At 38.6% G+C, this 26,444-nt stretch overlaps 1 protein-coding gene across 2 annotated transcripts in view; it reads right to left on the reverse strand.

The window, feature by feature from the left end:
• Positions 1-11,893: 11,893 nt before the first annotated feature.
• LOC120422785 (dual oxidase) overlaps positions 11,894-26,444 on the reverse strand; it is an 86,916-nt gene continuing 72,365 nt past the window's right edge. For both annotated transcript variants that reach the window (XM_039586324.2, XM_039586323.2), the window contains 11 exons: positions 18,954-19,508; positions 16,802-17,483; positions 16,576-16,743; positions 15,542-16,511; positions 15,281-15,484; positions 14,909-15,218; positions 14,395-14,518; positions 14,089-14,339; positions 13,198-14,030; positions 12,966-13,094; positions 11,894-12,906 (listed from right to left, as the gene is read on the reverse strand). In XM_039586324.2, the coding sequence (XP_039442258.1) occupies positions 12,778-12,906; positions 12,966-13,094; positions 13,198-14,030; positions 14,089-14,339; positions 14,395-14,518; positions 14,909-15,218; positions 15,281-15,484; positions 15,542-16,511; positions 16,576-16,743; positions 16,802-17,483; positions 18,954-19,508 (4,355 nt within the window). In that variant the 3' untranslated portion in view covers positions 11,894-12,777. The remainder of the gene's footprint in view (positions 12,907-12,965; positions 13,095-13,197; positions 14,031-14,088; positions 14,340-14,394; positions 14,519-14,908; positions 15,219-15,280; positions 15,485-15,541; positions 16,512-16,575; positions 16,744-16,801; positions 17,484-18,953; positions 19,509-26,444) is intronic.

Below are 26,444 nucleotides of genomic sequence, written 5' to 3' on the forward strand. Positions count from 1 at the left end.
AATTTTTTCCCCAACCTTCCGCGCGCGCGGCTTACTGCGATCGCAGCTGTGCAACAAAAATGATATAGGAAAATTCAAAAATCTGTATCTTTGAAGGAATTTTTTGATTGATTGACACCAAGTCTTTGGCAAAGTTGTTGGCATGGATAACGACTACACTGAAAAAAAGTGATGCAATGTAAAATGTATGATTTTTCATTTCACTTTAAGTCACGAAAACTTGAATTGTAAAAGTCACTATTTTTATTTTTTAATTTTTTTAGGGGACTTCTTTTCATAAATTTCCAGGAAAAAAACTTTGATCGAGTTATGGAATTTTGAATCAATACTGATTTTTTTTTTTTAAATTTAAATATTGGTTTGGCCACAATAGTTTTTCAACTTCATTTTTCGATGTAAAATCGAATTTGCAATCAAAAATTGATAAAGTGCAGTATGTATGCAAAAGAAGTCTCCTTTATTCCTGATAAGTATTTAAAATTTCAAAAGAGATCTACAGAATACCATTGATACTAATGATAAAAAGTTCATTAATGAAATGGGTGTATTGTCCGTTTCTCTCGAATGTACTCGCCGCGCGGCATTTCAGAATGTGCCGCAGACACTGTTGCCAGCGATTTTCTGCACATTTGGTGCAATAAAAAACATTCCCGGCAACAATGCCATGCAATTCGAAGAAGAAGATCAACAAAAACAAAACGCACAGTATGGGATTTGACAGCGCGCATTTGCCGAAAGGCGCGTCGTTTCGAGGCTGGTATGCCGCGTGTCTTTTTCGGGAATACGCGCAATATTGCCCTTCACGTGACCAAAGTCACCCCAGGAAACGTGTAATGATAATTTTCAGACTGAACGAAAAAAAATCATGATTATGCCAATGCGAAGTTGCAAAGTCAAGCCCTTAGTCGCGTCATCGTCATGATCATCATCATTGTCATCGCCGCACACTTGAAGGGCGCAATAAATAGCTTACCGCGTGCTAAGGAAATCACGACTACGACGACGACCAATTAAAGTGCGATAAAACGCGAAAAGACCTCATGGCTAATAACAAAACAAGTAACGACACGTGAGTACATATCATACATATTTATTTATATCCATTAGTTTCAGGAGGTACACGAGAGTGGGAGATACCTATCGGTAGCAAAACTCAACATCCAGGAAGAAGAGTGAGTTATAAAATCGAAATAAAAACAATTAGCTACGTTCCCGACCTTGCCACTTTGTAAGCGCGCACGTGCAAAGTGTTGTTCCACCAGCAAAAATCGGTAATGTGTCAGCGTTCCTTTTTGGACGTTTTACGACTATTACTATTCGTCCCGCGTGTCTTCCGCATTCTTACTTATTTTTAGCTTTGAACGTTCATAGAGCTCTTTTGAGGAGGTTAACCCTAAAATTGGAGTGATTTACGATAAATCAAGTTTAATGATATGTTGTTTCGTTTTCTTATGAATTTAAAGAAAAAAATAGTTTAGATTTCAAAATGTTCACAATTTTACTGTTTTCTGAAAAATGTTGCAATTATCAAATTTTGTATTTAAAACATAAAAAAATAAACCTTCTCTTAATTTCAACGATGACAAAGCCAATTCCCCCACTATCATATCAGGTTGACAAAAATTGCATCAACACGAGGCTGCCCGGTCAGCGACACCACTGACCTAACGAGCAACAGCGTGGCGGCGGCGGCGGTGAAGTGAATGAAGTTAACCTCGAACAAGTTCAATAACTCGACACGTTCCTTTTCTGGAAGCCGCCGCACGCGGTTGAGGTTGATGATCAAACACTGCGCTGTTGGCGTTGTTGGGCTTCCTGATTGCATGCAGCTTCGAACCTGATAACCTTAATATTGCTGCTCCCTCTGTTCATTTAAACGTGTTGAGGACGACGACGGTGACGAAATAGGAGCAGTTGAAGGGTTATGTTAAGGGGTTACGTCGTCGAAATAGACAGACAAGACAGACAAGACAGACAAGACAGACAAGACAGACAAGACAGACAAGACAGACAAGACAGACAAGACAGACAAGACAGACAAGACAGACAAGACAGACAAGACAGACAAGACAGACAAGACAGACAAGACAGACAAGACAGACAAGACAGACAAGACAGACAAGACAGACAAGACAGACAAGACAGACAAGACAGACAAGACAGACAAGACAGACAAGACAGACAAGACAGACAAGACAGACAAGACAGACAAGACAGACAAGACAGACAAGACAGACAAGACAGACAAGATAAAATTAATAAACAGAGGACAAACGATGTAGCCCCTTATTAATCATAAACCCACTAGCCTACAAACAAAACAAAGCCGCCTGCGTGTGAATGGAAAGGAACGATAGGGCGACATAAGAAGACAACATCAAACCGAAGTCAACAGCGGTCATTGACTGGACGAGGATCGAGTGTCGCTCACGATTCCTTAGTACCACACATTCCATTATGACATGACTGCGGATGGCAGAACAGCGCAAGGTCTTCCGGCATCGTATGTTGACACGGTCAACCACATGCTGTTTAAAGTCCTGCCTGTGTTCCGTGACCCGAAATGTTGCGCTTGTTTGGATATTGGAGCGTGGATGGGAAAGGTTTTGTTTTTATATTTGGTTCGCAAACACGAAATAGATTGCAAATATCAGGTGGTTGACTTTGGGAGTTGATGGGAAATTGATTGCCTTTTTTTCGCAAGGCCTTTCGTGAGACTTGGGTCTACTTCAATCATGCTGTTTTTATTGACTTGATCAACAGAGGAGATCATTCGAATTACCAGGAACAACCTGGACTTCAATCTTGGGAACATTAAAGCTGCCAATTTCTTTGCCTGGAGATTTATTTTAACACTTTTTCAAATCCTTATTTTTATGCGACATTTTTAGTGCAGAGACAAACTTTAATTTTAAGTCTTACATATATGGGGTAATAACTTAAGTTTCATTCTTAACGGAAGAGCCGTTAAATTGCAAAACATCTTTCCGAATAGGATTTACTTTTGAAAATAAATAATAATAATCAAATGAATAATATAATTCTCCAAAACATGTGCTTTAAAGTTGAACAAAATGGCCTACTTGTCATCACCAATAATAACAGTGCTGAAAAGTTCATCGAAGCACTCATTTGATAGCTGAGAAATTAATTATTCAGCTGAGTAGTTTTCTAGCATTTCGCAATATTATGCACGATTTTTAAATTTTGTTTTATTGATTTGGATGTTTTTTTATGCATTCCCTATGTCGAAAGAAGTCATTTTACATCATTAGTTTTTCCATACAATTCTCCATACAAAATGGGTATGTAAATGTATTAAAATCTGTGTCTTGAGGAAGGATGTTTTGATCGATTTGATGTTTTCTGCATACTTGTAAGTTATGATTAGGGATTTAAGAAAAAAATTAGTACACGAAAAAAAATCCATTTTTATCATTAAAATTTTGATGACTAAATGTTTAATTCCCAAATTTTTCAATTTCGACATTTTTCGATATTTTTAAGGGTACTAAAAATGGAATCTTTCTACGTGATGGTGCAAAATTTGGTTTAAGAGATTCAAATAAGAAACACATCGTGTCTTCGAGAAAATATAAAAAAATTGGACAATGTTTTAAAAATCATCTTTTAAGCTCAATTTTATCACAATTCATCATTAATTTTTTTTTTCGATAAAATGCTCCGTTCTCAAGTGGCTATACTTTGGGGTATTTATGTTTGATTTCATTTAGGTAGATTTTTTTTTGCGTTTTGAAAATACTTCTTAAAAGTATAAAAAAACTGTGAAAAAATATTTTTGAAAAGCTGAATTTTGCAATGAACTTTTCAAATCTGTATTACAGAATGGTATTTTTTTCATTTAGAACAAAAGTTTTCATTTTATAATTTCGTGTTTTTTGTAACTTGGCAGGGTTAGATTTAGAGTGTAAGAAAGTTCTACAAAGTTGTAGAGCATACAATTACAAAAACTTTGATGTATAAAAATAAGAGGTTTGCTTTTAACTATCCCGCGTTCCATTTTTTGCCTTCCTCACTGAGGTAAGGCTATAATCCTGCTCTAAAAATGAACTTTTTATTAAAAGCTCAAAGACCGACTTTCATGTATACATATCGACTCAGAATCGAAAACTGAACAAATGTCTGTGTGTGTGTATGTGTGTGTGTATGTGTGTGTGTATGTGTGTGTGTATGTATGTATGTGACCAAAATTCTCACTGAGTTTTCTCAGCACTGGCTAAACCGATTTTGACCAAACCAGTTGCATTCGACTTGGTTTAGGGTCCCATACATCGCTATTGAAGTGTTTGAAGTTTCGATAACTAGTTCAAAAGTTATGTATAAAAATGTGTTTTCACATATATCGGGATCTCATTTATAGGCATGTAAACGATGTCCGGATCCGTCATCCGGCACATCGTTGGTTAGGTATTTGAAAGACCTTTCCAATGAGTCCACAACATTGAATATCTGGCAACTCTGTCTCGAGTTATGACCACTTAAGTGATATTTATGTAATTTTTTGAAGCCGGATCTCACTTAAATGTATGTAAACAATGTCCGGATCCATCATCCAACCCATCGTTGGTTAGGTAATCAAAAGACCTTTCCAACGAGTCCACAACATTGAAGATCTGGCAACCCTGTCTCAAGTTATGCCCACTTAACTGATATTTAAGAACTTTTTTGATGCCGGATCTCACTTAAATGTATGCAAACGATGTCCGCATCCATCATCCGACCCATCGTTGGTTAGGTAATTGAAAGACCTTTCCAACGAGTCCACGACATTGAAGATCTGGCAACCCTGTCTCGAGTTATGACCACTTAAGTGATATATTTGAACTTTTTTTATGCCGGATCTCAATAAATTGTATGTAAACGATGTCCGGATCCATCATCCAACCCATCGTTGGTTAGGTAATTGAAAGACCTTTCTAACGAGTCCACAACATTGAAGATCTGGCAACCCTGTCTCGAGTTATGACCACTTAAGTGATATTCGTGTAATTTTTTAAAGCCGGATCTCACTTCAATGAATGTAAACGATGTCCGGATCCACCATCCAACCCATCGTTGGCTATGTAATCAAAAGAACTTTCCAACGAGTCTAAAACATTGGCAACCCTGTACCGCTTAAGTTATATCTGTGTAATTATTTTTCTGTTATTATTCTGGATCTAAAAAAATAGGTAAAGTATGTGTCCAAACCACTCATATTACCCATTGTTGGTAAAAAGTGAGGAAGGCATCAACCACATAGGTGGATTAAGTTAGTTTTTTTTTCGTAAAATCGCGATAATTCGTGATGGTTACAAGCAAACCCTTTATTTTTTTTAAATCAAAGTTTTTTATATTGTCTGCTCTTGTCGAACATTGTTACACTCTAAAAAATAACCTTACAAAGTTATAAGAAACACGAAATTTTATAAATAAAAACTATGATCTAAAAATCTATCTAAAATCGGGTGTCAAAGGAGAATGGGCAGATTTGGTCCAAGGATGTACACGAACGGGAGAAACTTTATTCGAAAGATCTCGCCGAGACATGAAAAAAAGTCTTCTGGACGAACTCTCTAAACCCCGGGGTTCAAAAGTTACAAGTTGTTAAAGTTTGAGTAATTTGGGTTGAAATGTACAAAACATCGTATTTTTGCTATTTCCAAAATCACTCATAAAATACTTATTTTATTATGGATTTCGATCATCTTGACTTCATTCGACGCGTATCAGCAAAAACTATAAGTTCTGATACGTTTTAGTACATTGAAACATGACTTCTCTTGTCTTTATCCGTTTGAACCGTTTGTGCAAGCGGTTAATTATAGAAACAAGTCGAAACTTGAAGATATTGAAAACGGATCCTACCCAGACTGCTTCAGCGAGTATGGAAGGCTACAGTGCATTGTTGTAACAACTTATTGAGATGTTCTGGGTCGTCCAAGAACTCCTTGAAGTAAAGACCGGTGGGTCTACCGCCGTAACATGCAAGAGGTCAGTGATTTTTACCACTGATCATAACCGCATAGCTTCAGTGAGTATGGCAGACTACTTTATTAATGTTTTGAAATGTCCAGGGTCGAGACCTTTTGAATAAAGTTTCTCCCGTTCGTGTACATCCTTGGACCAGCTCCATACAAATTTGCCCATTCTCCTTTAACATAAAAGTCCCTTCAAAAATTTCCAAATTATCACACATTTCAGGCAGCAAAATATTTTAAAAAATTGTCTTTTTTCGAATGTTCAAAAATGGAAGGGGTCGTACCATTCCTCCATAACGAAATATCAAAAAGTGACGCTCTGATTCGTGATCAGGGACAAAAGTTATCCATAAGGAAAAAATTAATGGAAATTCGGGCCACTTTTTCAATTTCGTGTGAATTGTGCGGAAAATCACTCAAATGAAAAACAGAAACAAAACATTAAGCAAAAATAGAAAAAAAACAGTTGTTGAAAATGCAAGAGTTGATAAAACATAATTTCAACAAATATGAAAAGAGAGTTTAAAGGGTATTTTAAAACGAAACTGGAAAATCAAGTGCTGGAAAATATCAAACCAAATAAGGATACAAAAAATGTCCAAAATCCACGGGGTTTCGGATGGTCCTAAATTTTCTCCAAAAAATAAAGACAAATCTACTATTTCTAAAATAAAACATAAACTAAGAAAATAGCTTCAAGACTCATTCCAAGTAAGATTCAGTTTTGCTGGAAACAGATGTAAAATAATTCTGAAATCAGTTTTTTTATGAAGGTGTTGGGTAAATGTTCATAGCTGTCGAAATATTCGTGTTGCCTTAACTGTAGGCAATTTTCCAGCAGTTTTTTTTCGCCAAACATGCCCATAATCAGTGGGTCATCTCGACTGAGGAAAACCATAAAAAATCTCAGCAAAAAAACGAAGAGTTGCTGCAATACAAACAGCAATTTTATGTGCCACACCGGGCTTGTTTAGTAACCCCCACGTCATCATCCGCGTTTGTGGCAAAGTCTGTTTTAAACAGCAACTCCATCAGTTGATGGGAAAATACCTACCATCCGCAATTCAAGTCGCGCACCGGCACCAGAGGTTGATAAAGAAAGATGAGGCCTCAACGTCAACGATCTTGGCGCGCACGCGTCTTCCGTGGCCGGGCCTGGCTTGGTGGGTCTCAAAGTGGCGTCGCGACGGCGTACTCACGCGGAGACCCCCTGGAGTGCTGAAATGTGCGCTTTTACGTAACTTTGTCAGGTTGGTCTCTGCGCTGAGAGTTTTTACCCTCCTCTGCTTCTTCTTCTTCTTCTTTGGAGTTTTTTTATTACTATTTAACATCTAACGCACGCACCGGCCTCTTTTTGCATGAACATGGAAAATTTGTGCACGCGTCGTTTTTATGGCAATCCCAGTCAGATTCGTGATAATTGCTATCGTCGTCGTCTTGGTCGTCTGGGCAGAATATGAGAAACTCGTTGGGTTACATCTGTTTGGACCGGTTCAGTGGCCCGTCACAGAGCTTTTCGAGTGTTTCTATATTTAGATGGAGTTGGGCAGGGTGACGAATCTAATTTTTTTTTATTAATACCAAGATTAAAAAAAAACAAGAAAATTACTTTAAAAGTGGTAATATTTGAGGAATGAATATTGCTTAATTTGATTTCAAATGATAATTTACCAAATATAACAAAAATATCAATAAATAATTTAAAAAAATGAAGTTTGTTTAAATTGGCTGATGTGTTTCCAAAAAATATAACAATTATCATTTATATTACGCAAACAAACGTATGATTGAAAACAACTGGATAATTTCCTCCCCAATAGGAAGTTAAAAAGAAGCTCCAAATGATCGTTTTGCATCATTTGCGGTTCGTGGTAATTATGGCAAGCTCACGTAATTCAATTCATAACAAGCAAAATTCGGAGAAACTCCTCCCTCAACGCACAAACACACCCACTCTACCAAAGGATGGAAAAGATCGTTATATTGAGCCAGACTCAACGTCTAGCAAAATAAAAGAAGATGAAAAGAAAGAAAAAGCAATCACTGCAGATGAGTGGTGGAAAAACAAGGAAAATCAATTAAACGCCTCACGTTTATTGAAATTGACCATGTTTGTGGCTTTTTTGATTGTGGACAACCCCGAGGATTGTTTTCCATCCAAATAACGTGTTTGAAACATAATTGCCCAAATGATGCAATTATTGGTTGGAAAGTTGTTCATAATTGATTTTGGTACATGGGACAGTGAAATTTTGAGGCATAACGGGAAAATGATTTGTTGGCATCGTTTGAATTTTACTTGAATATTTATCAATTTCAAGAACACTTGTTCTAGTTTCGGGTCTGATTTACGAAGTGTAGTTTCATACCTTTTTCAAATTTACCCTTTTTTATGTCTTCAAATCTATAAATCTTCTAATCTTCACATCTTTTAATCTTCAACCAATTCATCTTCTTTACAATTTTATCTTTCACCAATTCAATTCCACTTTAAATTTAAACAAATATTCCCTTCTTTTTGATATCTTCAAATCTTCAAATTTTCAGAAAAAAATGATAAAATAAATAATCTCTATGAATTTCATAATTGAGTAAAAATTTACATATTTCTTTACGTAGAAGGTTTAGAAATGGGATTCTAGGAAATGGTTATGCTAACGAATAGATGCCTGGGGAAAGGTACTCTTCAAATTACCTTCTATTTTCTCAACCTTCAGATATTATAAATTTGAATGAATCAGCAAATTAGATGCCTAAACAGCAAAAAATTACCAGCAAAATACTTTTTACTGGTATGGTGAAGCTAACCCCTTTCGCTGTAAAATATTTTATTTTATCAGCCTAGATAATCATATTTATTGTAAACATAAATACCGTCATCTGAAGCGAATCGGGACAGCAGGTTTTGCCATATGTATGTGCAATACTTGGAAACTTTTGTTGGTTTTGGATAGAACAGACACAGAACAACTACGATTTATAATTTTAAAGTTTTGACGTAAGGCTTCTCAATAATGCATTACGAATCATATTTATGGAGACGCTTGGTGGTTGATTGAATGTAGGATGTAAAAGTGATAATGTCCAGGCTATCACTATAATAAATAAAAAAACAAGAATATTCATTAGTGCCTAACTAACTAAATCATTTCTAGAGTTTTTTTAATAGGTCCTATAAACATATGAAACACAATAGCTTATAAGACCTTAAAAAAAAACTCTAGATTTCATGTGAAAGCTAACATATTTTTTTCTGGTTAGTGCATACCACCCGTTTATTGAGCTACAAATAGCCTCCATTTTGGCGCATTTTTTTGACTCATGTGTTATTTGGCGTACTTCGTTAATTTAACCAAGGAACCAAGGAAGTTGTTGTCTTCTTATTCCAAAATTGACAGACTTACGGACCCAATCCTGCAACAATCTGATTGTAAAAATATGTAAATTCTGTTGAAAATCGCTTAGTAGACAGTACTTTAGGGGATGAATAAAAAAATATATCGAAAGTTCCCGTAGTTTCGAAAATTTTAAAAAATCTGTAACAAAAATCTTGGTGCAAAAGCTCTGGTGCACTAGGGTGACAAGAAAAATTGAAAATTTCGAAAAAACGCAAGAGATACCCCCTGGATCGATTCTTTAGGCAAAAACAAGTCCCTGTGCTGTGAGTCAAATCGGTTAAGGGGTTACATACATGTAGAAAATCACAAAATTTCATATTACAGAAAAATTTATTGAATCCACTACAAAGATGATTCTCAATCACTCCTGAAAGTTTCATGAAGATATTTCATGATTAAACTGAGTTAGAGACGATTTTAAGCTCAACATTTTGCCGTGCGCAAAGCGGACAGTCAAACTTTCTGAGCGTTTTTCTCGAAACACCGAGTTGATTTACGGGTGCCACGATATCTCGAGATGGGATGGACCAAATTGGCTGAAATTCAGGGTGAAGACTCTCAAGATATATCCCGTGTGCATGACGAAGCCCGATTTTGCTTTTTTTAAATACAAAAATCAAAAATTGACGATTTTTTTAATATGAAAAACACAAAAATATTTTTATCTTTTTTTAAAATAAACTTTTTGAAAATCGGGCTTCGTCATGCACACAGGACCGGTTTAACGAGCCTTCACCAAAATTTGGAGCCGATTTGGTCATGGCAGTGTTAAGATATCGTGGCACCCGTTTTTTGAAACTGAGCAGTTCTCTAGGATTTCGGTCATTCGATTTTTTTTTGGATTTTTTAATCCGACTGAAACTTTTTTGGTGCCTTCGGTATGCCCAAAGAAGCCATTTTGCATCATTAGTTTGTCCATATAATTTTCCATACAAATTTGGCAGCTGTCCATACAAAAATGATGTATGAAAATTCAAAAATCTGTATCTTTTGAAAGAATTTTTTGATCGATTTGGTGTCTTCGGCAAAGTTGTAGGTATGGATACGGACTACACTGGAAAAAAATAATACACGGTAAAAAAAATTTGGTGATTTTTTTATTTTACTTTTTATCACTAAAACTTGATTTGCAAAAAAACACTATTTTTATTTTATTTTTTTTTTATATGTTTTAGAGGACATCAAATGCCAACTTTTCAGAAATTTCCAGGTTGTGCAAAAAATCTTTGACCGAGTTATGAATTTTTTAATCAATACTGATTTTTTCAAAAAATCGAAATTTTGGTCACAAAAATTTTTCAACTTCATTTTTCGATGTAAAATTGAATTTGAAATCAAAAAGTATTGTAGTGAAATTTTGATAAAGTGCACCGTTTTCAAGTTATAGCCATTTTTATGTAACTTTTTTCAAAATAGTCGCAATTTTTCATTTTTTTAAATTAGTGCACATGTTTGCCCACTTTTGAAAAAAATATTTTTGAAAAGCTGAGAAAATTCTCTATATTTTGCTTCTTCGGACTTTGTTGATATGACCTTTAGTTGCTGAGATATTGCAATGCAAAGGTTTAAAAACAGGAAAATTGATGTTTTCTAAGTCTCACCCAAACAGCCCACCATTTTTCAATGTCGATATCTCAGCAATTAATGTTCCGATTTTCAATGTTAAAATATGAAACATTTGTGAAATTTTCCGATCTTTTCGAAAACAATATTTTCAAAATTTTCAAATCAAGACTAACATTTCAAAAAGGCCAAACATTCAATATTACGCCCTTTTTAATTACCTACAACTTTGTAGAAGGGTGCAAGACGATCCGAGTTGATCCTGATGAGTTATTAGCAGTTGTAGGGAGTTGTAGGGAATTAAATTTCCTACAAGAACCTCACACTTGGACAATTTTGGGCGAGACCTGCGTCACCTAGCAGAAAATTACTGAAACGATGTTTTTTCCCCATACATTTTCGTGATTTTCCCCATATAAACATCAACGATGAAAAGCGACCCCTTAGCCTTAACCGATTTGGCTCAAAATTGGCACAGATACTTATTTTTGCAGTAGGAATTGAGTCAGAGGGTACCTCTGATGTCGATTTTTTTATTGTCAACCTAGTGTGCAGCGAATAAACAGAATATGGGCAAACATTTGTTACAAGTAACTTTAAATAATTGATATTCAAACTAAACATTAATTTAAAGATTTTTTAAAAATAGTTGCAATTAACATTTTAAAAATCAAATAAAAATGGCAATGGAATATGGTTAAGATTGGATGATTGGTCTTAACACATTTTACTATATAGTTTGAATGAAGATGATCTCGAAATTGATGTTTTCATAAAATCAATTTTCAATTGTTTATATATCTTCTTTACCCTCTAAGTTTTGTTGGATTTATAAAGTTTGACAATTTTGACATATTCATAAAACAATTTCTTCGAATTTTCTATGAAATACCACTATCTGTAGCCAAGGTTTGTTTCGGAATGTTTACGTAACAAAACGACATTTTGCTGTATTCTCGCTACTTTATTTTATTTAGAGTAATAAATATTGGCGACTTGACTTACATAAACTATTTACACATTCTTACAAACGCTGCGTTCCTTGATTACAACTCTACACAAAAATGAACACCAAATGAAGCATTTCTGAAGACAAAAATAGCACTGAGAATATGTTTAGATCAAGACGTAGAAAAAAAATCTAGCTGAAAAGAGCATTTAATTTTCAATTTCAAAACAGATTTACGTTTTTCAACTGGTGTATTCGATTCTTGCTTTTTTTAAAATGAAATCCGGCAGTTTATGTTTACATTTAGGGTGAATACAAGCTAAGGGTTTCGCGCACATACGGCGCTTTCTTGCTTTTGCTGGTAATGCCTTACACTCTGTAGATCGACGTTTGTGAATGAATTTTGCTCGGCGGTGAGACGATGACCTTTTTTCTTCGTTTTTTACATGAATTAATAGTAATATCACTCACGTTTCATTATCAATTATTTCGATGTGCTGGCAGATGAAGTTTTATTAACTTTTATTTTATAAAAAGTATCAGTTTCGGTTCCGACGAAAACTGTGTAGCTAGGCTTCACATTCAGATGATGAAAACTTCACAGAAAAATAACACGCTTCAAGTGACTCCGGCGACACTTGAAATAATACTTTCACTCACTTGGACTTGGACACGATTTGCAATATTTTGAGCTTAACGATTGCAAAAATAATAATCATAATAAACATATAAAATTACGAATCTACACGGTAAGCAATTATCCTAGAAGGGGGACCGGATTGTTACACTTGGGCTAAACTAACGGTAAAAATATTAGTACACAGAGTAACGGTATAGAAACCTAAGTGAGCAAAAACAGGCACACGAACCACCGTACCGCAATCGCTTAGCCAAAGTTTTCGAAATGATGAATAAAATATGGCAACTTTCGTCCCTTGTTGACCTCGTCACACGCCGACATGACGCTCTTGGTGAGCGGTCGTGGCCCGCACGAGAACACGCCTATCTTTGATACCTGGGAAAATGAATTGAACATTAGTTTCGGGAAATATATAAAAGTTGAAAGAAACTTACATAGGAGTGCTTCTTTTGTACAAACTTAAGGAAACTAGACATATCCGGGCGGCCGAAGTGATTCACCGCCTTCAGGCCGGTAAACATGGACGTTTTCGATAGCCGCTGGAAGTGATTTTCGCAAATGTACTGAAAATAGGAGAAAATCGCACATTTGTATAACATACAAAATAGATCCTCTAAAGTCTGAGGTTTATGAGGCTGAAAAAAACAAAAATTTACGGTCACTTACCAACATCGTCGTTCGCAGATCAAACTTGTGGAAGAACTGCGTGATGAAGATGTGAATCTCCAGCACGTTGGTGACGTCCTTCTTCTCCACATCGCGCAGCACATCGATGAACCACTCAAAGTGCTTGTGTGACGGACAGATCCACAGGAAGTACACCTTCTTACAGGCCACCCCCGAGTACCGGTTCGTGCTGGTTCCAAACACCAGATCGTTCAGGATCGACGCGTACGGCGTAACTCCGATGCCACCGCCCACCATAACGGCCACCTCAAACTTGTACCAGTCCTGGTTGCCCCCGCCAAACGGACCCTCGATGCGGATCTTCGGTTGATCGTCCGGGTTGTAGTTGCACGGGTCGAAGTAGTTGCGCAACTTCCAGGTCCATGGCCCCTGTGCCTTAATGTGGCAGCTCAGGTAGTTCTCGTGCGGCGCCGAGGTCAACGTGAAGCTGTGCATTTCCTCGGGCTTGATCTCGGTACAAGACAGCCGCACCCACTGGCCGGACAGATACTTTAGATTCGGCGGCCGGTAGAACTTTATCTTGATCACGTCCGACGGCAGCAGATCCGTCTCGATCACGTCCAGCGCCATGTACTTGGTGCGCAACGAGACGATCTTGTCCAGCGTGTAGATAATGCCGGGGCCGATGAAGAAGATCCAGAAACGGGGGGCACCGGTCAGACGGGCAAGGCCGTGGATCAGACAGAGCGCGTACAGCAGGACGTACAGAGAGTGCGCGTTCCAGAAGAACTTGTACGCCTTCTTGCGGATCGTGGGGTGGGCGAACGCGAAGATGATGCACATGATGACGAACAGGATGACTCCGGTGACACCTGGAAGGGGGAAGTCGTTGTAGGTTTGTTGATCAAGTCTTCGTGAGAGCGGACTAACCTGTAACGGTTTGGAACAACCAGTACGTGATGTCCGGACGGTAGTCCGAGGTGAAGTGGACCTCCTTGGTGAGACACTTTAGGTTTTCGATGGACTGCGTAGACACGTGGTAGAAGTTGACGATGTGGCCAACGGTGTGCAGCAGCGAGAAGAACAACGCCGTGCAGGCAGCGATCTTGTGGAACTGGATGTGGGAGTCCAACGGGATGTACTGCTGGATGGGGAACTCTTTCAGCTTGGTGATGAGGTTGCTGGAATTGAGGTTAAGTTGTGATTGTGAAAAGGTGAAGATCAAGAAGGTAATACCGTGACATGGTAAGCAGCAGCAGTGAGTAGCAGAATGACAGCGAGGCAGCTGATCCTCGAGTTATAGCGATACCAACTCCCATGATGTGTCTCAAATCGGTGTGCTCGGCCATGAACGAGTAGTCTGGAATAATCAACATTCATTAGTTTTGAAACTGAGTATTAGGGTGTTTCAGCCGAAACAAAAAGTTCTCAGATCACGGCAAACCGAGGTTTCCCTTGTAGAGGATACCCATAGGGACTCTCATGCCAAATATCAGCCCATTTGGTTGAGAATTGGCCTGTCCCCAGCGAGTTGAAATTTACATGGAAATTACTATGGGATTTTTGCGTTTTTTGTTTAATCGATCCTACAGGTCAGGGGACAACATGGATTCACTCGGAATAAAGACGGAATATTTGGCATGAGAGTCCCTATGGGTATCCTCTACAAGGGGAACCTCGGTTTGCCGTGATCTGAGAACTTTTTGTTTCGGCTGAAACACCCTACTGAGTATTGAAGATCTGATCTTACGAATGAATCTCTCCACAAACAGCACGATCGTGATCACGTAAAACAGAAACAGGTAGAAGATGTTCTGTCGGTTTTCCTCCAAGAACGTCGTGTAGCTGTCCCACTTTTCCTGCATCCAGTTGCGACGGGCATCCGACGGTGGCTCAATGTGGAACGACGTCATTCGGGCCACGTTCGTCGAGGTATCCAGGAAGTTCTGCTTTGCACCCTTGCAGTCCAGACCGATCGCCACAAAGTCACCCTTGTACTCCTTCATCATCAGCTTGAAGTCCTGATAGGTGAGGTGGTTCTTGTGCTCCAAACCGACGTCCTGTGGAAAAGTACGGTCAAATCGAAGTTCTTGAAACAAGCCAAAGTCTCGATCACACCCACCTGGAACATCCCGTCGATCAGTTCCTTCACCTGGTTGTCCGTGACGCTAGTCGTGCGCGCAATCTCCACCAACGATCGCATCATCTCGCTCAGTTCGCCCTTGTCGATCACGCCGTTGCGATCGTTATCGCACATGTCGAAGATAATCCGCAGCTTGTCGTCGGTTTTACCGCGCGAGAACAATACAACAGTTTCGAGGAATTCCTGGAAATTAAAAAAATCATGACAACCGCTCAAACTTAACTTTGATCACGATCTTACCTGGAACGAAATCCGCCCGTCCTGATCCTTGTCCACAATGTTGAACATCTTGCGGACAAACATATCGTCCGGCTTCATACCCAACGCAGCGGCAAACTCCGACTTGGACAAACTGGTTCGCATCACGGTCATGACCTCCCCATCAACGGATGCATCCGATCTTCGGCGACGTTCACCCGGTCGCAGCCCGAAGGTCAACGCGTAAGCCTCACGGAAGAAGTGCTCCAGCCGCTTCTGTCTGCGCTCGCGTGTTTCAGCCTTCGCTAGCATCAAATCACGCTGCACCTCAATAATGGTCATGTCCTTCTTGTGAAGCAGCAGGAAATCCTCCAGCTTCTTCACGAACTTTCTACGCGAAGAGTTCGATTCCAGCTCCAGCACAAGATCGTGATCGTTGGGCACGCTCAGCAGAATGTAAGGCTTCTTCTTTTTGTAGTTCTCCGCCGACTGTTCAACGGTCACCACGTCCACATTCTTCAAGTTGAACGACCTCAGCTTTTCGCCCTTCCGATCAACCGTATGAATCGCCGCTTCCGGTCCAAACTTGACGGTCACCAGTCGCTTGTGGTTCGCGTGGAGCCACTCCCTTGCCATCATCTTCTCCACCGATGCCTTGCTAGTACCGTTGGACTTCATCGCTTCCTGCTTGATCTTCAGCTTCCTTCTCCGACTATTCTGCAGCTTGATCACGCAATAACCAGCTCCAGCGCAGAGGATCGGTACAAATCCAAGGAAAACACACGAGTAAATGTAGGCCAGCTCAGATCCGGAGAAGTAATCGTATCCTTCCAGATAATTGCAGGGTTCCAGAAGCGTGGCGTTCAGTTGTTCCGGCTGAGGGCATGGGTCACCCTCGGTCCAGTGGAAGACATCCTTCTGAATTGCGTCCGAATCAATGTCCGTGCTGTTGACTATGATGTCCCACAGAGTAATCTTGCGTAGCTCAGCGATCTCTTCCTTGGTGAAAATTCTACAAAAATAAAATAAACAATAAGTAAAATTTCAATTAGAAGATTTGCAACTAAATGTCTTACCCGTTATCCTCATTCTCGAACCAAAATCGATCGGCATCCCGAATCCTGGTAAACTGATCAATGATGACCGATGTGAATAGCTCGCCGGGTTTCCCGTCTGACTCCAGCATACCGCCCACGTAAACGTCCACATTGTCCAACCGATTGTCGTAGGTTTTGATGAGCAAGCTGTAATTTCACAAATGTTAGAATTCTTTCATAAAACTGATCAACCGCTCCAACTCACTCCAACAGTTCCGGCTGTCGGTCAAACACCTCCGGATTGATATCCCGCCACGTCTTCTTCTTTGGTAGTTTGTACGCCACTCTAGCTGTATTGTAATCGGGCAGCCCATTGTCCCGACCCCGCATAATGTTCAACGCGCCCAGATCCCGCCGCGAAAACTCCATCGGCCCAAACAACTTATCCCGAACGTCCGAACACAGCAGCGGATCCTCGCGTTCGGCAATCTGCGACGCCATCCCCATTATAAACTCCTCAATCGGGGTGTCGTCCAACACGTCGTTGGAATTCCACCACGTAGAACACAGTCGCAACGCCGGGTAGTCCATGTTGGTTCGCCGGAAGTCGCACTCGCCGTTTCGGCGGAACAACCCCGGTGGAATGAGCGAGTGTCCGAAGCGGAACGCCGCAGCCTGGAACATGTGACTAACGCCCGGGTGGGTGTCCGCTTTGTACCCGCTGTACGGGGGCAGCTCCGCGTCCATGAACGCCGGCAGGTACTCGTACGAGATGATGTTCTGCAGGCTGGCGATCACGACCCGTCGCGATCGCTGGAAGATCTCCTCGTCGGTCCAGTCGCGGTGCTGTTTGCGCACCCGCTTGGCGACCACGTTGTGCCATCGGAGAAGGAGAATTGCGAACGAGAGCAGCGCTGGGTTTTGGTTCGTACGAGGATCGCCCAAAACTGTGGAAAGAGAGAAGTGGTTGTAGATCATGTTGCATAGTGGTAGGCGTTTTAATTCAATTCAATTCGATTAGTGTTTAAAATTCGACTTCAATCCTGCCATATTCAATATAGCCGGAAAAAATTCATGCATTGTTGTCACTCTTCATATGAAAGAAGTTTCGATCTGATCGTGCTATATTGACACACCCTGAAACTTGCTGCAAGTGCGACAACCGCGACAACGACACTGTCCAAAGGGATTACAGTCGTGCCTCGGTTTAGCACCGCATATGGGGGATGCAAAACCGAGGCGTGCATAACCGAGGCACAGAGCTTATGGGATTTTGGCTATATGGGAAACATTGGCTTTAATCGTACGAAAAATCATGCAAACATAGTGAAAATCCCGATCATTTGATACATTTTAAAAACGGAAATTTTGAGTATTTTTTCGGAAATACGTAGTTTTGTGAAAATTTGGAGTATTTTCAAAGAATATTGTTTTTACATTCGAAATGTTTGAAAAAATCCCGATCGTTTGATACCCACATTGTAAAAACGGAAATTTTGAGTATTTTTTTCGAAATACGTAGTTTTGTGAAAATTTTGAGTATTTTCAAAAAAAAATTGTTATTACATTCGAAATGTATGAAAAAATCCCGATCGTTTGATACCCATATTGTAAAAATTGAAATTTTGAGTATTTTTTTCGAAAAAACGTGGTTTAGTGAAAATTTGGAGTATTTTCTAAAAATGTTGTTATTACATCCGAAATGTATGAAAAAACCTGATCATTCGATACCCATATTGCAATAACAATATATTTTTGGATTCTTTAGAGAAAAAAAATGCATTTTCAAAATACAGGAAAAATACGTATTTTTGTGAAAATTTTCATGAAATAAATTTTAATGGATAACTGACATCATCATGATTCCAAAACACTATAATTTTTTGATGTTTGCATGATTTTTCATAAGATTAAAGCCAATGTCTCCCATATAGCCAAAAACCCATAAGCTCTGTGCTTCAGTTAAGCACTGGGCCGAGGCAGCTGAACGGTGCAAAACCGGGGCAGTGCAAAACCGAGGCGTGCAAAACCGAGGCATGACTGTATAGTCAGAACGCGTTTGACACACGTACATGTCCGACTACTGTAAAAATTATTATAACTCGGTACTCCAGCAACCAAATTCAACTTTATTTCGGGACAATGCACATAACTGACAGTCATAGAAAACGTGTTTGTTATTATTTACATTGCGTGCTCTAAGTTTTGTTTATTCAAGGTCAAACATTAAAACGTGTTTTTCTCGGATCTGAGTACACAACTGTTTAGAGAATTTTGATGGAGACGAATGGTGTGTTTTAATTCGTAAAGAAACCCCCTAACTTAAACTGCTAAAAAACAATTTTAAAGCCAAATCATAGCATTTCCCGAATATAATTAAAACTAAGATTTAATACTGAGTAATTTTTGACACTTACGGTACAATCGCTCTGGATTCAACATCCGCATCACGTGTGGCACCGGATTGTTAAACAGCGGCACCCGCATCGTGTTTTTCACCGGCATCGTTCCCTTATCATTCGTCAACAGCAACCCATCCTGGAAGGATCGCATCGCGTTCAACCACGCCTCCGACGTGCTGTAGATAAAGCTCCCATCGATCCACGCCGTCATCTGGTTCAGCTGCTCACGGGGCGCGTTCGGACTTTGGCCGGTGTTCCGATCGTAGGCCGCCCGGTGAAACGGAATGTACCGATCCCCGCGGCACTCCCGGTCGTACATTTCGTCGCACTTTTCAATCTCGATCCGGTGCATCTCGATTGGGCAACCCGACTCGGACGCCATCACGACCTCATTCGTTACGACCTGGCCAAAAAAGGCCAACAGGGCAGTGCGGTTCTGCTTCGAGGGCAGGCCGTCCTTGCCACGCATAAACAACCGACTCAGGACTCGTGGCGAGGGACGATTCGATCCGGCGAGGACGTAAACGCCATCCGAGTAGGCGGGCGGCGCTTTCCTCGTGAGGTGATTGTCTGTTGGTGGGAAAAAGAGAAGAGATGAGAATTATTATTACGTTAAAAATCAGCATGAGAAGCCAAAGCTAATCCAAGCTGTCAACACGCGTTGAACATGAAAGTTAAATGGTAATTAATTCAACGGAAGCCAGCTCCAATGCCACTGACGAGCTCATAAATTGTAATTATAGTTTTTAACCCTTCAACCTCCCACTCCCTCCCTCGAAAAATTCATCCATTAGTGCATAACGCCACAGTTTATGTTGTCTCCCCGGCGTGTAAATTAATTTAGCATAGCTTTAGTCAGAGATAAGTCATAAGTTTAGACTGCCCTCACACGAGAACACAAATTATGCGAGCTTAATAATAATTGCAAAGGCAAATTGGTCGCCGCCAGCACACACAAACTGGCACGTTGCAATATCGACATGACATGGCAGTTCGCCTCTTTGGCAGGTTCTTTGAGCAAGATTGACATGTGCGCGTGGTGTGTTCTGGCCAAGTTATGGGGGGTAGGTCGGTCGTTTATGTGGCTGTGACTCAGCGGAACGGCTCGTTTGTTGATTGATATTTTATACAAATTAATCTCCTGGAGGCAACTCTCAAACTTGTTCTTTTTTTGCAAGAAATTATATGCTCTTTTAAATATGTAAATATTTTTTGAGAACTTAGGAAATCTTGAAAACAAGCATTTTTTTGTTTTTTTTGCTAAACAAATAGAAAAACAAACAAAAATAAATTGCTTATCACATTTCAAATTCAAATAAACACTTTTTTCATGTTTGATAAAAATTAAAAATCTGTAGAAAAAATTGTAAAGTGAAGTGACGCAGCTCAGTGGAATTGATTCACTGATTATAAATTTAAATGGTGGTATTATGCTGGTTAATCAACATAATTAACCATTCTAAATTAAAAGTAAACAATAACCTACTATGTAACCATCTTGTGAAATAACTGTGTCTTGACAAGATTTCTAGATTAAATTTTCAAAACAACCTATCCCTCATGGGTTTCCTATGCAGATAGGGCCTTTTGAAAATTTAATCGAGATTTGTAACAAAGTTTTACCTTGGATTTTGAAAACACCTGGCTTCACAGATCATTTTTAAAATTTCTTTCAAAAATACCCTGGCCCAGAAGAAACAACTAGAACAACTGCTTTTGTAAAAAAAAAACAAATCCGCGGAAAATATGTTTTAAGACAAATAAAAAATATAGCAAATTAATTGGATTATCTAGAGTAGACAAGGGCAAGTGTGCGCACCCAACAAACATCGTTCTGATTTCTGCTGAAAATGAGCGATTTATTATTCAACCCTGTTATCAAAAGAAAACTATATCAATTGCCTTCTAAACGTATTACCAGATTTTTTCAAAAAATGTTTGTGCGTCTAGATATAGACATAACACCGACGAACGAAATTTCTGCACAGGCTCAACTCGAGGGGAAGCATGAAGTTTTAGGGGCATTTTGAATTTTTCAAAAATATTTAGAGAACGCCGAATCGTTTTTCTCCAAAGTTTGTATGGAGAATTAGTGTTGTTGGATCTTCCCACATATTGCATGCAATTTTTGTGTTGTATGCAACAGTAGCGTGTCCCAAAAAAACACGAAGTCGAGGAATTCAATGTGCTCAGTTCTCAAATGATAGAAAATCATGTTAGAAACAACTCTCTCATACATGAAAACTTTCGGAAATATCGTTTACCACGTTCCCTGGGCATTTTTTTGAAAAAGTCAGTTTTTTCGACAATTTCACAAAATCTGCTTAGAAAAAATGGAAAATTTTAAAATTTCAAATAACCTATGCCATTAAATGATGGTCTGTGGTCCAATAAACAAGTTAATGTATCGATTTGGCCTTTTAAAACCTTGTTTTCACTTTCCCGGTAGCTTTTATGTCGAAAAATACGAGTTTTTGCTTTACTTTTTTTCAATCTTTTCCCTCGGTATTGAACACAAAAATTTCCTCATATGTGAGAATACATGCATCTTGTAGGAAATTTTCCGCCGAAGATTTTCGTCTAAGCAACTTTGAAGTTTCATCAACTCTGAGCTGAGATATTCCAGTTTTTGTGAAGAAAGAATATTGAATATTTGAAAATGTTGATATTAATCATCATTTGCATACAATATTAAGAATAATTTAAGCCTAATTTGAAGTGCGGCTGTATTGCATCTGTTTTTAAACATGATTGGTTCATCCTTCAATACTAAGGGCCACCTGGTGTTGTTTTCTCATGGCACACTACGTGCTAAATCAATGAATTACTTTTAGCAAATAACTCATATTTAGAGCATTTTGCATTTAAACCAATCGATGCACGTTTGCTGTGTTTCCATGGATACAAATAAACAAATAACAAATCGATGCATCTGTGCTCTCTTATGCTAACTAGATAGGAAAACCAGTAAGCTAAGTACAAGAGAGCACAGAGGCATCGGAATATATGGTTCGATTGTACGGGGTTGGCAATTGTCCACGCTCCATACAAAAAAGTTTTTTTTATGGACAATTGACCACGAGAAGGAGAGGGAGCTGAGATTTAAAAAAAATGTCTACGTGATTAATGGATGGATCCCTATAGAATAAATTCCAAATACTTAGTGTTATTTTTAATTTACCTGAACATCGGATTTATCAACAGGAGTTATAAGAAGGGAGTGTAAACGTTACGACAACAACAGCGACGAACCGCTCAAATTCTCCATACAAACTTTAGAGGAAAACCATTCGGCCCTGTCAAAATATTTTTGAAAAATTCAAAGTGCACGTGTTTCTTGAGACCTTAAACTTCATGCTTTCTTTCGAGTTGAGCCTGCGCAGTCATTTTTATCATTTTTTTTGGTCAGTGTAATCTTTAATAATCACAAATTGGGCAAGTGTACGCACTGTACGGGGCAAGAGTGCGCTTTGGATATTATAATTAGGCAATAGTAGTTTATGCAACAAGTTGCAAAAAGAAGTTTTTTTTTCAGCACGAGTCGTACATTTATCCAACGAGGTTCGCCGAGTTAGATAAATAAAGCGAGTGCTGAAAAAATCAAGTTTTGCAACGAGTTTCATACAACATTTTTTGCAATTCCGAAAAACACCCTTTAAGTGGAACTACATGTCAAATGTTCATGTAATTTCTCAATTAACCGTTTAAATTAAAAAAAATGTTAAAAAGCATTACTTTTCGAAACAAGTGCTAAAAAGTTCAACTATTCAGCGTCCATTTCAGTGCTGAAAAATTGAACTTTTCATCATTTATTTTGAAAATTGTTGCTATTCGATTCTGTTGTTTTTTCAGGTTTTTTTTATTTTTATTTTTTTAAGTAGGCTTTTTCGTCGTTCAGAATGACAGGAAAAACTAACTTAATCCACCTATGTGGTTGATGCCTTCCTCACTTTTTACCAACAATGGGTAATATGAGTGGTTTGGACACATATTTCAGCTATTTTTTTTGAATCCAGAAAAAAACGTACACACATATAACTTAAGTAATCATAACTCGAGACAAGGTTGCCAGATCTTCAATGTTTTGGACTCGTTGGAAAGGTTTTTCGATTACCTAACCAACGATGGGTCGGATGTTGGATCCGGACATAGTTTACATACATTTAAGTGAGATCCGGCTTCCAAAAAGTACATAAATATTACTTAAGTGGCCATATCTCGAGACAGGGTTGCCAGATCTTCAGTGTTTTGGATTCGTTGGAAAGGTTTTTCGATTACCTAACCAACGATGGGTCGGATGGTGGATCCGGACATAGTTTACATACATTTAAGTGGGATCCGGCTTCAAAAAAGTGCATCAATATCACTTAAGTGGACATATCTAAAGACAGGGTTGCCAGATCTTCAATGTTTTGGACTCGTTGGAAAGGATTTTCGATTACCTAACCAACGATGGGTCGGATGGTGGATCCGGACTTCGTTTACATACATTAAAGTGAGATCCGGCTTTCAAAAAGTACATAAATATTACTTAAGTGGCCATATCTCGAGACAGGGTTGCCAGATCTTCAATGTTTTGGACTCGTTGGAAAGGTTTTTCGATAACCTAACCAACGATGGGTCGGATGGTGGATCCGGACATAGTTTACATACATTTAAGTGAGATCCGGCTTCCAAAAAGTGCATCAATATCACTTAAGTGGCCATATCTCGAGACAGGGTTGCCAGATCTTCAATGTTTTGGACTCGTTGGAAAGGTCTTTCGATTACCTAACCAACGATGGGTCGGATGGTGGATCCGGACATAGTTTACATACATTTAAGTGAGATCCGGCTTCCAAAAAGTACATAAATATTACTTAAGTGGCCATATCTCGAGACAGGGTTGCCAGATCTTCAATGTTTTGAACTCGTTGGAAAGGTCTCTCGATTACCTAACCAACGATAGGTCGAATGGTGGATCCGGACTTCGTTTACATACATTTAAGTGAGATTCGGCTTCAAAAAAGTACATAAATATCACTTAAGTGGTCGTAACTCGAGACAGGGTTGCCAGATCTTCAATGTTTTGGACTCGTTGGAAAGGTCTTTTGATTACCTAACCAACGATGGGTTGGATGATGGATCCGGACAAAGTTTTCATGCATATAAGTGAGATATAAAATAAATGTGAAAACACATTTTTATATGTAACTTTTGAACTACTTATCGAAACTTCAAACAATTCAATAGCGATGTATGGGACCCTAAACCAAGTCGAATGCAACCGGTTTGATCAAAATCGGTCCAGCCAGTGCTGAGAAAACTTGGCAAGAATTTTGAACACATACATACATACACACACACGCACACACATACACACACACACATACACACACAGACATTTGTTCAGTTTTCGATTCTGAGTCGATAGGTATACATGAATATAGGTCTACGAGCTGTATTTCAAAAGTTCATGTTTCGAGCAGGATTATAGCATTACCTCAGTGAGGAAGGCAAAAGTAAGTAGTTTCACGACGGAATTGCAAAAACAATGATTTTGCCTATTTTAGTTTAGAGGGTTGTTTTTATAATCAAAATGAAACACTTACCATGATAATCCAAAAAAGATTGATAAAATGTGTATTTTTGACAAGAAGTTCAAAGTTTCAATTATTACTGGTCATAAAAAAGTCATACTTAAGGTAATTTGTGAAAAACTTTGATGTTTTTTTGGATGAATATTGTTTATTTATTTATTCCAAGAACTTAGACATCTGTATTTTCTGTTCACGCCACAAACTCACCATTTTTGTTTGACCCAATCTAACCCCCCAGATTCAATGTCACCGCTGATGACGGTACTAAAAATGCCAAAAAATGATTTTTGTCTAAAAAATTGCAGTCTTCAAACTTTTTCAACAACAAATTTACGCACAAAAAGCTTACCCATAGCACAGTGGGCAAAAACGGGTGAAAAAACGGATCTTTTGATGCCGTCAGTTTCTGCCTATCGAAAGTATCATTTTTAATGTAAAAAATTACGAGGAATCGATTGGTGGTACTCTCATTAGCGGCAAATGACGGGAAGTGGTCCATATGCATAGGCACATTCACCTACCAAATATAGGAAAATCTCATTGCAATTAAAGCCAGAAAAGGCACACCCTTGTCTCGGTTAACTTTAGAGACTGTGAAAATAACAAGTTATAACCTGTTCACGATTTGTTGATGGATCCTTATACTTTTTAACAGTTGAACAGAAATGTGAAAATGTTATTTAATACCTAGTTTAGGTATCAAAATTTTCACGAACCTTAATAAAGTTTGATGAAATCTGTCTTAAATGCTAGTAGTTTGAAAATTTACATTGGGTCATGACGCCTAATGAAAAACAGAAAAAGCAGAGGTTTAAAACTATTTTTATATTTTTATCAATAAAAATGTTCAGTATGCCATCAAATCAGGCGAAAAATTTTACATTAATAATTGTAAAATACTTCTTTATTTGTATGTTTAAAAATTAAAGGGGTACTGCTCAGCATCAAAAGATATCTTAATATGGACCTCGGATTCATGATCATGGACTAAAATTACCTCTTAGGACAAAGGTTCAAGCCAAAATAAAGAGGGGGCGGAGTAACCTTTTTTGATTTCATATGAGTTGGCAAAGAATGGCCCATTTACAAAGTGTGGCGCATCTGCCCAAAACACAATATTAGTTAACATTACATTTTAAAAACTCCTTAATTTGAAAACTAACCAAGATCCGTGCAGTAACTGCAGTTGCAACTTCGCAACCTCTTTAAAACAAATTATAAAGATTGAGAGGCTGATAAGGCTTGAAATTAAATAATCATGTGTGCTAAATCTCAAAATGCAATCACAGCTTGTGCTTGATTTGTAAATGGTAAACAAAGTTTCAGCAAACTTCGGCTCTCAACTAAAGATGCCGGTATCTGCATTCCTCGGGTGTTAATTAGGTTCACGCGCTTTACCCTCACGTTTTGTTTTTGGCAGTTCAGTGGAAGATGATGGTTGGTTGTTTAGTTTGAAGGATGTATGGTGGTTTTGGGTTTGAAGTTCAAAAACAAACGTATGAATTTGACTGACATACCGTCGTGAGTAACTAATTTGGTGTTCGTTGGTGATTCACTGTTTTTTTTTTTTGTTGCTCTTTTTGGGTTAACTGTTATGGAATACCAATATTTAGAAACTGACCTTGGTGTGCACATTTCGAAAAAAAAAGAAGATTTATTACAATAAATTGTTTTGTGCTAATAATAACTAAGCCAACATTATTCTGCTTTTTTCCTGATCTTCTATCAATCTTTTCATTTTCACTGCCAAAAAATGCTTTCCCATGAGAGTGATATCTCAGTTCTGTGCATATCAAAAGTGGCCCCTCGAGGACCGCCTCAGCACTTCACAGCTCTATAATTGATAGCTTATTAAAGTTGGCCTCTGCTGCTCTGAGCGGTGTGCACTTCAGCCGCGGGGTCTATCCGTACTCTGTGCTATTGAGGC

The sequence above is a fragment of the Culex pipiens genome, chromosome 2 (genome assembly GCF_016801865.2).
Source record: "Culex pipiens pallens isolate TS chromosome 2, TS_CPP_V2, whole genome shotgun sequence".
NCBI lineage: Eukaryota > Metazoa > Arthropoda > Insecta > Diptera > Culicidae > Culex > Culex pipiens.